General features: G+C 37.7%; 1 protein-coding gene across 1 annotated transcript in view; it reads left to right on the top strand.

Annotated features, from left to right (window-relative positions):
- Nucleotides 1-12,502, top strand: part of CAP2 (cyclase associated actin cytoskeleton regulatory protein 2) — a 126,465-nt gene extending 113,963 nt beyond the window's left edge. Inside the window, exons 10-13 of the mRNA XM_058555200.1 lie at nucleotides 364-487; nucleotides 586-668; nucleotides 7,506-7,646; nucleotides 11,087-12,502. Coding sequence (XP_058411183.1) covers nucleotides 364-487; nucleotides 586-668; nucleotides 7,506-7,646; nucleotides 11,087-11,170 — 432 coding nt within the window. The 3' untranslated portion in view covers nucleotides 11,171-12,502. The remainder of the gene's footprint in view (nucleotides 1-363; nucleotides 488-585; nucleotides 669-7,505; nucleotides 7,647-11,086) is intronic.
- The last annotated feature ends 411 nt before the right edge of the window (nucleotides 12,503-12,913 follow it).

Raw genomic sequence — 12,913 nt, 5'->3', positions numbered from 1 at the left:
TATTTGCCTAACTCCTACTTGACACAGCAGATCTTGCTACAGTATGAAGTCCAGACTCAGCATCCAGACTCAACAAAAAGCTCTCACATCCCTGCTGCAGCCCCTACCCACTAGTCATGGTGCCTGATACCTGACTGTTTGCAAATTGACACTGACCCCTCTTCCAAGCAGTGGTTCCATCCATTTCCAACACTACAATGACAAAGTAAGACCTGTGGTTTAGTCTGTGAGAAAATGGGTTCTGAAAGAAAGAACATATTGAAAAGCTATAATTAATGAATGCTGAGCTCTGTAGTAATTTCAGTATGTAATGGATTCAATTTATCTACACATCCTTAATATTTGCGTGTGTTTTAATTTTAGGAGTACCAAGAGGACAGGAGTGACCTTGTGATTCCACAGACTGAACTGAGACAAGTGGCTTACATCTTCAATTGCAACAAGTCTACTTTACAGATGAAAGGGAAAATAAATTCCATTATAATTGGTAGGGCAGAACTATCGCTCTGTAGTTACTATCATAAGTTGCTTTGTATAAACATGCGATGTGTATTTAGTGGAGTTGTTTTTTTCCTTTTTCCCTAGACAACTGTAAGAAGTTTGGCCTTGTGTTTGACAATGTGGTGGGCATCGTGGAAGTGATCAACTCCAAGGACATTCACATGCAAGTAAGTGGCCCTTTCAGTCATGCTCTGTCCCCGCTATGGCTTTGCACAGACGATCCACTCTGCCTACAAGGGGCCCTCCATGTCCAACTAGCAAATTCCTATTCCCTTTCCCTCTAGACACCGCTCTGTCATCACCTCCTCTCTGCAGCCCTATCTTACTTCTTAGACAGTGTTAATTCCTCCTTTTCAGTCTCTTACAACACATCCTATCTTGCACTGCAATTACTGGTTTACCATCTCTGTTTCAAGAACAGCTAATTAATCTTTACATCAAGAATAGCTAATTAATCTTTACAGCCCCAGAAAATTGCACAGTACCTGCACACAGTAGGCTTCCAATGAATGTTTGTTAAGTGAGTGATTGGAATGAATTGATTAATGAATGAACAAATAAGAGATTCTCCAAGCTTAATGGTATCATGCCAAAGAGAATTTTTTTTCCTCAGGAAAAATTGGTTCTGGGTAAGGAGGAGGAAAAGTTTTTCTGAGGAGTCAATGAGATAATCAGACTAACAAACTGGAAAGAAGGGTTGGAATTGAATTTGCAAAACAGAAGAAAGTCTGCACTGCTTTAGAAATTTTGACTTAGCCAAATGAGATTTTACAATACGCCAAAAGCTAAAGTGGTTCTTACCTTTAGCCAACTCTAACTTCTATCTTTGATTACGTTCTTTTCATGTTATTAATTACCCCTTATTATCTGATGTTCCCTAATAATGTTTGTTAAAATTGGATTCTGGTTTTATAGAGCTTCCTCTTGTTTTGCTGGGCTTTTCACCACTGCCACTTTAATTAATTAGAGTACATTCAATTGCACATTTTACATTTCACTAATTGCCATTTAAGAAGTTGGTTTTGCCCGTGTCTGTTTAATGGAAAGTGCCCTGAACTGGGCACCATGAGACCTGGGCACTAGCACCAGCTCTGCCGTCACTGGCTGTGTGCAATTGGGCATTCACTTCATCTCTGACACTGAGCACCCTGCCCTGAAACACAAGGCTGGCTAAGGGATTTTAAGTTCTCTCCAGCCCAAATTCTAAATATTCTTGCCACATAGCCTGTATGGATACATTTCTTTCTTTCACACTCAAGTTCCATATATTCTTTTAAATGCCTCTGTGTAAATCCCCTTTCTCTAACCATTCTGCTTTCACTCCTTCATAAATTCCATTCCTTGATAGAAAATCATTTAGAAGAAAGCAACCAAATAATTCCCCACAGACATATACCATATTGTCACCTTCACTGTGCAAACAGAGAGATGTGACTATCCTTGGGTCACACTTCAGATTCTAAAATGTGGGTTATTTGACTCATTCATTCATGTGTTTGCCAAATATTTATTGAACATCTCTGATATGCCATGTACTGTTCTCAGCACTAAAAAGATTAGTGAGCAAATGAGACAAAAATCCTTGCTCTCATGAAGCTTACATTCTGATAACACTATCTCCCAATTTTATATTTCTGATAACCACATTTATCCATTTAATAACACTGCCTCTCCCAAAATATTATGCATGAAAATTTTAAGGAAATCACTCATGTCAGAAAAAATTCAACTCCTCAAGGACAAGTATGGTTCATAGAAACCTAATAATGGGTCCACAATTTCTGAAGAACCACATCTGTTTTGGACAGTGGAAGTTCCTGTGTAATAAAGAGCCAGGCTTTCACCCACTTCACATTATTTTTAACCAAAACAAACTAGAAATAATATTCTTTGGCAGAGGTGAGAGTACATATTTAGCCAGTTGAAAAGTATCTTGGAAATAATCTAATCTAATATCCCCCCTCTTAATTTTAGAGAGTTTATCTCAAGCTTTTGTTCTTACAGAAATGGCATTGGGTGGCAATGATGATACCATATATAAGGAGTTAGCATTATTTTTTAATGTAAATACATCAAATTCAGAATAAAAAAACAAATGAATTAAATGTAAAACATGAAACTATAGAAAAGTAGAGAAAACAGTTCTAAATATTCATCAAATTCCTGGAGGGAGGAAAAAAATCTAAATTGAGAATAGAAGAAATTATCAGAAAAGATAGAGAGATATATCTACTTAAAATTTTTAAACTTCTGAATTCCATACAATGTAACTGTATTTTAAAAAGTGACCTAGAAAGATATCCATGATATCTTGTTAAAAGGAAAGAACACTTTTACACCATTATGCAGAGAATGTTTTCATTTTTCTGAATACACATACATACATATATACCTAGCTAATATCCATATCTGATAATCCTAGAAAAAAAGTCACAGAAGATATACTACATTCAGTAACCAAATTAAGGGTATCTATCAAAATCTTATAGCAAAAATCATACTTCATTTTTAAATGAAGTTTTAAGCTTTAGAATTCCCATTAAAGTCAGAATCAAGAACAGAATTCCTCCTGTCATTACTTCTGTTCAATAATGCATTAAAGGTTGTAACCTGTGCAATAAGACAAGAAAAATAATTGAGAAATATAAAATTGGAAAAAGAAGAGACAAAAATGTCCTTATTTGCCAACAAAATGATTGCCTTTACATAAATCCAAGAGATTCAACAAACTATAAAATTATAGGAATCCTCAGCAAGATGGTTGGATACAATATCAACATGCAAAAATCAATACCATTTTTTACACCACAAATAAATATTAGAAAATAAGATTAAAATAGCAAAAGAAAAAAAACTATAAGGTACCTAGGAAAAAATTAAATAGCAGAAATACAAGATAGTCAAGAAGGACACAAAATAGATGTAAATAAATGTACAGAAAGATATCAATATCAACTGTCCCATTTATTTAATCTATAAGTTCAAAGTAATTCAACTCAAAATCTCAACAGGGTCCTTAATGTAAAATGATCTTAAAATTCATTTGGAAGAAAAATGGATAAGAGTAGCTAAAAAATTTTAAAGAAGATGAACAACAAGGGACCTGCATACCAGATAGTAAGAGTCATTATAAAGTGTTATATTATTGGAGGGATACAAAAATGGACTAATGAAACAGAGTAGTTAGCCCTGAAAAAGACAGATGCGTACATGGAGACATATTTTAGGACAATCCACGTGGGAAAAAAGAAATTCCTACCTCACACCATACGTAAAAGTAAAGTCCTAATTGTGAAAAGAAATACTTTTAAACTTTGAGAATAAAATACAGAAGAAAATCGTATGGCCTCAGAATAGGAAAGAAATTAATTAGGGTCAAAAAACACAAAGAAAAGGACTGATGAATCTAACCACATTAAAATTAAAATTATATGTTCAACAGAAGACATCATATACAAAGATGAAAGACAAACCTTGGATCGAAGAAAGATACTGACAATGCAGATAGTCAAAAAGGATTTGTAACTAGAATTTATAAAGAACTCAACACAAATCAATAAGGAAAAGACTAACAACCTGATAGAAAAATGGGTAAAGAATATTAAGGCAATTCAGAGAAGGAAAAACTGAAGTGTTTGATAAATATGTGAAAATATGCATAACCTCCCCAAAAGAAGTAGAAGCGTAAATTAATGCTACAGTTAGATATATCTTTTCACGCTCATCAGTTTTGCATTCAGGCTGTCCTTACTTTGCAAGGAGCCCATTAACTGAAACCCATGCATATTAGAACTGTGCAACTGCCTGCACATTAAAAAGTCTGATGGTACAAGGATTGTTAAGGAAGTGGAATAATGAGAACCCTGATACATCAATGTTGGGAGAGTAAATCTATTACACTTACTGTGCAGAGCAAATTGGCACCATCTAACAAAGACCTTCGTAGCCTATGCTAAAGAAGCTCTTTTTTTTTTTTTTTTAAGATTTTATTTATTTATTTTCCCCCAAAGCCCCAGTACATAGTTGTATGTCATAGCTGCACATCTTTTTAGTTGCTGTATGTGGGACGTGGCCTCAGCATGGCCAGAGAAGCGGTGTGTCGGTTCGCGCCCAGGATCCGAACCCGGGCCGCCAGCAGCGGAGCGCACGCACTTAACCGCTAAGCCACGGGGCCGGCCCAAGAAGCTCTTGTACATATGTCTATGAGACGTGAAAAAAATGTTTATTGCAGTATCATTCATAATGGCAATAAAAACAAAAACAATTTAAATGTCCACCAACTGGAAAATGAATAAATAAACCCACCTAATAAAATACCGTACAGTTGTTAAGATGAATGAACTACAGTTACATGTATAAAAATAGGTAAATATCAAAAGCAACATTGAGCAATAAAGGCAGGTTATAGAATGGCAGGTACTGTATAATATGTCCCTTTATATAAAGAGTGAAAATGTGCAAAACAATATGCACATGTTAAATATACTTAAGAGGGCTCAAGGTCACCTTACCCAAGGGACAGACCTGGTGTGAATGATAAACACAAAATTCAGAAGAGTAGTTACATCTGGGGAGGGACGAAGGGAGGTGAATGAGACGGTGGATGGTACAGAGGGGGCCTCAACTATATTTTAAGATTATAATCCTAAAAAACAAGGCAAATAAGCCAAAATGTTACACTCTGATAAAGCTGTTTAACAGACATATACTTATTTACATATTTGTTATATTATTCCTTGTATGCTTCTATGTTTGAAATATATAATTTCATTTTTTAAGGCTATGGGCATGCATTCTAAAAATAATCTGGAAGGATAAACCACGGCTATCTGTCCAAGAGGGATACAAACTTGGCAGCATGGTTCAGAAATAAGAGAGAGACATTTCACTGAATACTTTTCAAACTTTTGGATGTTCAAACCAAGTGAACGTCATTACCTATTTAAAACATTTAATAAGTTATTTTAAAAGGGCCTGGACACAATAGAGACAGAGAGCAGATTAGTGGCTGCCTGGGGGTGAAGACAGGGATTGACTGTAAATGGGCATTAGGGATCTTTTGGGGATGATGGGAATATTCTAAAACTGAACTGAAGTGATGGTTGCACAACTCCATAAATTTACTAAATATCATTAAATCATACACTTAAAACAGGTAAATTTTATGTTTGCAGATTTTACCTCAGTAATGCTGTTAAAAAGATTGAAAGGAAAAAAAGGGCATGGACTGAAGCTCATATGATTTGGTCCAGTAATTCTGTTTTTAGCAAACTATCCTAAAAAAATAGTACAAATTATGGGAGAGAGAAGAGATGAAAATATTCCATGGAAATTTTTTTAAATTTTATAAAGAAGTAAATTTATGAAAAACAAAACTAATACAGAAACATGAATTAAATGCTAGACCAGTGGCCTGGGCAAGGTCACATATCACCTGTCACTCACCAGAGGAGCTACTCTTTGGCCCTGTTCTCCTGATAAGAAACAATCTGTGTTCTCGAAGTGTTCACAGACTACCAGGGAAAAAAAGCATGTATATAATCTACTCTAATGCAGTATTGACCAAAACGCTGGGGAATGACAATTCTTACAAAATCAGGGCTATTTTTCGAATTCTGCTATTGCTTTTTCACATACATAGGGCATTTCAATATTTTTAACATAATATAGCAATATATAAAAATAAATAAAACCTACTAGTGTAATGTGCTTGCTTCGTGTGGCCCCACTCTGTCTCATAAATGAATCACCTAAGACTCACTGACAATTTACTCCTTTCCTTTACTTGCCTGGTATTTATAGTTCTGGTTAGTATGTAAATGCTCTTCATCATTATAAAATAAACAAATCTAGATTGCCAAAACATTACTGCTGACACATTCTTGAAATATAGATACATGTAATACTATTTTATTTTATTTATAGCAAAGCCCTGTGCTTACCTGACCTTGAACTACCTCTGCCTTCTTTGTTTTGCCCTGGGGCTCATTTCCAACTCAGTGTCCAGTTTCTATGGAGAGAGGAGAAAACAGAGAAGTGTAGTGACCTGGCTAGACTCCCCCTGAGGAGTTCTTTACATCACCTGCACCATCAACAGGAGTTGCTCCTTTGGTTTGCAATCCAGCCTTTTCTTCAGGGTGAAAGAAGAGATGTCTTTATCGCTTCAGTTACCATTACAAGAAGCATTATAGAGTTATAGAGCTGGAATATGGTCGTTGGGGGGACAGTCTGTCCCTATAGAGATTTTGGGGGTTGTCTGAAAACTGACTGTTAAAAGAGAAATTTAAAACTGATCAGAATTTTTATAGCACTTAGATATTCGTAAACAATCCAAAGAATCACCTCCTCTGGTGTATGGTCCTATTTACGCATACAATGAGTAGCCTGAACCAAGTCTCCTGTTTGGGCTCCTGAAATTAATACACTTCAAAATACCTAGACATTCATTATCTCATGTAAGCTTCACATTCAGCCAGTGAGATTTTTATCTAGCAAAGGACTTATGTGAAAAGAATTGTAATGTTTCTTATTTATTCTAATTTAGGTTGAGAAAAAATCTACTCAATTACAGAATAATTTACTTACTCTTAAATGACAATATTAGAACTTGTTTTAATCCAGGTGTCATAGAGATTTGTCAAAACTAAAATTTTAAGCCCACAAAAGCAAATGCAAATTGTTTCTTTTATCATGAAATCAAATATATGTTTCAAATCCGCTAACGGGGTTGCGAGACTTTTTCTCAACATTCAGCTGCTGTTTTCAAATTAATTCCTTTATCTCAGGAAAGAGACCCTGAGGTTTGAGAATCCCTTTGTGTGGTCCTTTCATTTTGTCCCCACATGACACCTACCAGTTCAGCCTGGAGACGGTACGTTAACCAGCCTCTCCAGCCCTGACCCAGCTAGTCCTAAGACTTGGTTAGGCCCGTGAATTGTACTTATTTGGGGACATTGTAATTTCTATTTCTTTCCTTTGGTCCCAGATTTTTTTTCCTATTTCAGGTAATGGGGAAAGTGCCAACAATTTCCATTAATAAGACAGAAGGCTGCCACATATACCTCAGTGAAGATGCACTAGACTGTGAGATTGTGAGCGCCAAGTCATCTGAGATGAATATACTTATCCCTCAGGATGGTGATTACGTAAGTACCTTGTAAAAGGCTGTAAAGAATTTTTCTTGAGCCTTCTTTATTAACATTTTTAGAGATTGATTAATCAGCTCCCGAGCTATGAGCTTCATTTGCAGAATAATTCACAGGCAGGAAAGGTATTCAGAGCTGCCTGCCACATATCTTCTCCCCTATCAGCTTCTTGACTACGCTCACTCCTGGATTTGTGATTCTCAAGGCAGTTTACTAATAATTACTTTAATGGGCTAGCTTTTCTCAAATAGTACACCATGTATCTGAGTTCATATTACTTAGGACTAAATATTTTCCTTTGCTGTGGTGGAGGCAAACAGAAAAGAGGGAGAAATGCTTTGGCAAAAAAAATGGGATAATAAGTAGGCCTATTTGTGTGGGTATAGTTACATCAGAGGTTCTCAAACTCAGCATGAGAATCAGCTGGGAAGCTTGATGGACATGCCAGCTCCCAAAGTCTGCACCTAGAGCTTGGATCCAGGAGGTCTGGAGTGGGGTCCAGAATCTGTATTTTAATAGACATCCCAGGTGACTCTGATCCCATCAATCCATCCAACAACCCTTCTGAGACACACTCACCTAAGTGATTTTGCCACCGTTTATTTTCTTTGTCTCCTCTCCCCAACAAAGCAGCTTCTAAAAGAAGCGTGCAGAGATTCTCACACACTGAAGAAGAAGTATCAATAAATACATTTTCTGTATCATGCAGTGTGGTAGACCTGCTGGTTGTTGCTGTTGGAAGCAAGTTACTACTTCCTACTAGTTGTTGCTTCTTGGAAGCAGGGAAATAAGTCCAGAGATAATTCCCTCCAGCTGTGCACGGGGCCAGTGAACCAGGGAAGGATGGGAGAAAACCGAACTTAGCAGGCACACCTTTGGAAGAGGGGCCCCCATCAGCCTGTGGGTCAGTCACTGGCCATCTACACAGCAGTCAGCACTCTGGTTAATCTCCTTAGGCAGACAATCTGACTGCTGCTGTGCTCTCTCTCCCTGCCTGTCAGTAAGTTCTTCAGCCACCCAGCCACACATCATATATGGAAGCCTAGAATTCATCATTTAAGTCTAAAACACAAAACTCTGAGCATTGGGTCATGCTTCACTACTAGGTGTATGGCCAGCCAAACCCTGAGCTAGAGAAGAGTCTCCTCTTGGGCTCTCCACCTAAAACAGACTGCTGAAGAGCGAAAGCCAGTACAGATAGCTTCAGATAGGAGAGCTAAAACTTAGGATGATTCCTGGCCTTTGCGGCTGTTTAAGCAGAAGGCTCGGCTGCGTGGGAACTGGATCTGCTAAGAAAAGCAATGGGGTTTGGCTGAGCACTCCAGACTAATTAAGCTAGAATCCCTGGACATGGCACCCAGACATCTGTATTTGTTAAAGCTTCCCAGGTGATTCCAATGTGGAGCCAAGATTGAGCTCCACTGACCTAAAGGGTTAGTATAGGTCAAAACTTGAGCTTTTATGCTGAAAAAGTAAAGTCTTCCCTTCATAGGTAAATTATCTGGTGCCCTCAGTCCATGGCCGCCTTCATGCATTTTTCCGACTGGAGGTAATAGGGGGCAATACAGAGGTTCTGCCATGGGCATGGAGATGTGGGAATGGATGACAAAGATGATTCATCCTGAAAGAAGTCAGTCTCCCGGAGAAGATCCGTCATCATGTGACTATCACTTCACTCCCAAAGAAGATTTGGAACAGTTACTATCAAAGAGGTGCTTCCACTCGGGAGCATTCTCTCCCTGGCCTGGTACTTGAGAGCAAATACAAAGCCTGATTTACTCATCAAGAAGAGCCCCAGAGGGATATTGGCTACATAGACACACAGACACAGACAGACACACACACACACACACACACACACACGGTTATTTAGACTGTGACTTCTTTGCTTCATCTTAAGACCTTCCATGGCAGATTTCCCTCAAGGAGACAACATCACTCATTATAGAAAGGGCCTTCCCTTTAAAATAAATAAATAAATAGCTTCTTCCAAAAGAAATAGTTGGATCCTACATCTAGGAAGATACGTACTCCTGTGTGTATTCCACTGAAACATTGGTGAGCACAGGCATCAGCTTGTCGATGCAAATAATCCATAATCAATCTATAAATCAAAATTGAGGTGAGTTTATTATGAGCCAGGCCTAAGGACCATAAAGCCCTTCACAAAGGAAGGAGGCACTCTAAAGAAGTAGGGTGTACAGAGTGGTTATATACTGTCTTGGAACAAAGAGCATACATCATGTATGACAGCAATGTCCCTTTTACAGCAGTCACAAGAAGCTTTGCTGGCACAGCAGGTCAGTGGTCACAAGGTGAACACAAGAAGTCAGTAATTAATCCTTCGTTTCTGGGAAGAGATGCTTATCCTTAAAGAAATGCCGATATGGGGGGAGCCACATCCCTATCTTTAAGGGCATCATTTTTGGCTTTGGGACATTAAAAGTATTTAAAGGAGATGTGCAATGCATGCTCAACAGGCCATGTCAGGCCTTTCTGGAAAAACCAGGTCAGGCCACAGTTTTAAACCAAATGGCTTTCTCATATGCCCCAATATATCCTATTCCTTTTCATTTATTCATCAAGCTTAACAGACACTTGGGGTTTCAACAGCGCGGCATGTCGAGGAAGTCTCGGGAGGCCACACAGAAGCCAGGGCTCAGGGTCTGCTCCTCACCTTCCTTTTCGATCCTCTTCTGAAATGACTGACGAATCACTCTCTGGGGAAAGGAGAGATTCCAAACTACTTTGATTTTGGCTATTCTGCATTTTTCTTTGTGTGGGTATGTGTGGGTGGGTGTATGTGTGTGATGTGTGTGCATATATTTCTCAGTGGGAAGAGTAGGGTGGCAGGATGAAGGGTAACAAATTTATATACAGCCCAAAGCATATGTTTATATTTCATCAAAGAATAGACAACACCGGGATAAATCCTTTCTACTTGGTGTGACTGGGGACCTGCAGCCTAGGCATCCCTTTGGATCTTGTTGGAAATGCAGATTCTCATTCTCTTCCCCAAATCTGCTGAATCAGAATCTGCATTTCAACAAGATGCCCGGCTGATTCACGTACATGTTAGAGTTTGGTGGAGAGTCGTGGGTAAGAGAGACTGTCTAGGTTTGAACTCGGGCTGCTTTCTTGTGATACTATCTTGGGCCAGTTGCTTAACCTCTCAAGCCTCCGTTTCCTATAGATGGCATCTCAATAATATCTAACTCATAGGTATGTGTAGGAGATTAACTGAGTTCACACGTATCCAGTGCTTAGAAGAATGGCTGGTTTCTAGTAAGTGCCCGCTTTACTGATGATGCTGGCCAACAGTCACAGAACTGACACATGCCCACGCAAATCTCCCTGTGACACAGAAGACCACTCCATGATACTATTGGCAAGAGGAAGCCTTGGTTTAAAGAAACTTTGTTCTTCTTGCCTTTTTCCAGAGAGAATTTCCTGTTCCTGAGCAGTTCAAGACAACGTGGGATGGAGCCAAGTTGGTCACTGAACCTGCAGAAATTATGGCCTAACCTCCGGGGAGACCGAATCCCCTGACCCGAATTCCCCCATCAAAAGAAAAGAAAAGAAAAGAGAAGAGCAGCATTAAAGACCTAGAAGTTGCAGTAGCACCTACTGCTTTAGTCTTGGCCTCCAACAATTCTGTGCTCTAGGAACAGCATCATTTCTGGCACGCCTTCGTGGGCATTTTGAAGTATTTAATGTTTCTTCATGATTTGCATTTGTGTGTGATTTGAGTTCCACATGATGACTTGTGAGCATTACACGTTTAAAGGGGAAAAAAAAGAATTCTGTTCTCTCATATCATTAACACAGTAGCTGATAGTAAAAATATTGCATGGTTCACTTTTACACTTATGTTTAATTGCTAGTTGGAAAATAAAACCTTCGAGAATCTAAGATGTACGTTTTGAACTTTTAGACAATTTCGATATGATGTAGTAGTGGTATGCTCTGAAAAATCTACCATTTTTTTCTTATTTTTACCATATGTTCACCTTTATCAGCGTGGCTACACTGTCAGCATGAAAAATTTCAACCCATGTTTTTACAAGACATAAGAAAATTCCATACTAAGGACTGTATCCAGTTTCTTGGTCCTTGGAAGACTTTAATTTACAGTTATTAAAAATCAAAAGTAAATTCTATTGATTTATCTTAAATATTTTTCTGTCATGTCACTTGGAAAACTTACTTTTCTGCATAAAGATTTTTATGCCAGAAATTAGTAGGGAGGAAGCAGATATAATACCTCACGATTTTGCTTTCAGATCAAGCTCAATTTTTGTTTCCCAGTTTTGAACCTGTTAAATATCAGATGCCTTGTAAATGATGTCTTTACTGTTTTATTATAAATTACTTTCTTCTTTTCCACTTGCCAGACTTGCTAACCAGTCTCAAAAATGAACACGAAAAAGCCATACATGTATTACTTCTTCCAAAACCTAAGGAATTGTTTGTTGGTTTGGCTTGCTGCTCCTATTTTGTAGTATTGATAGTACACATTTTTTCAACCTAAGAGTAACTATGATATTCCTTTGTATCTTTTCAGTACGTAGAGCTGAAAAGTCAGCAACTTCTTGGATCATGTGTAATGAATTACAGCATAGTGCTTGCAGACCCAATACAAGCATATATATTGTGCCTATTACAGCCTCTGGAATACATCATTTCCGTTTTTTAAATATCTTCTATATCCATATAGTATTCAGATTACTAATGCTCATGTACCAAGGTTTTGCTATAAAAGTTTTGTCCATAGGAATAATGTTGTGGCTTTAGTAAATATCTTTTTTTCAACTGTATACTTATTCTGAAATAAAGTAAAATTCTAATTGTTTAAATACTGTGATGAATTCTGGATGTTAGAATTATTTTTTTCCGCTTTGATTTCCCCCTTGCCTATATGTCAGATTTAGGAAAGACAACTGAGTCCTTCTGGTTGAATTAGAGAATGTATCCAGCATGCCATTAGCTTCCCTGAAGAATGGCTTCTTTGAGATAGATATCAGATTAAGCCATTTGCAGTTGGAATGACTGTCAGTCAGAAAATTCTAGAATCCAGTTTTATAATTCAATGCCTCTTCACTGAGAAAATCTTTCTCATAGATCTTTGTTAATGTGAACATCCCAGAAATAAATTTAGTTTATAAATATGATACAGTGTTACATATACTATAGATTTTTTACTGTGTAATATAAATGCAAATAACCTTTATAATAAATTTAAAAATAAACTTCTGGAGGAAACAATT

Source organism: Diceros bicornis, chromosome 14, assembly GCF_020826845.1.
Source record: "Diceros bicornis minor isolate mBicDic1 chromosome 14, mDicBic1.mat.cur, whole genome shotgun sequence".
In the NCBI taxonomy this organism is placed as follows: Eukaryota; Metazoa; Chordata; class Mammalia; order Perissodactyla; family Rhinocerotidae; genus Diceros; species Diceros bicornis.
Note: the sequence above shows the minus strand (reverse complement) of the source record. Positions and strands in the feature narration are given on the sequence as shown.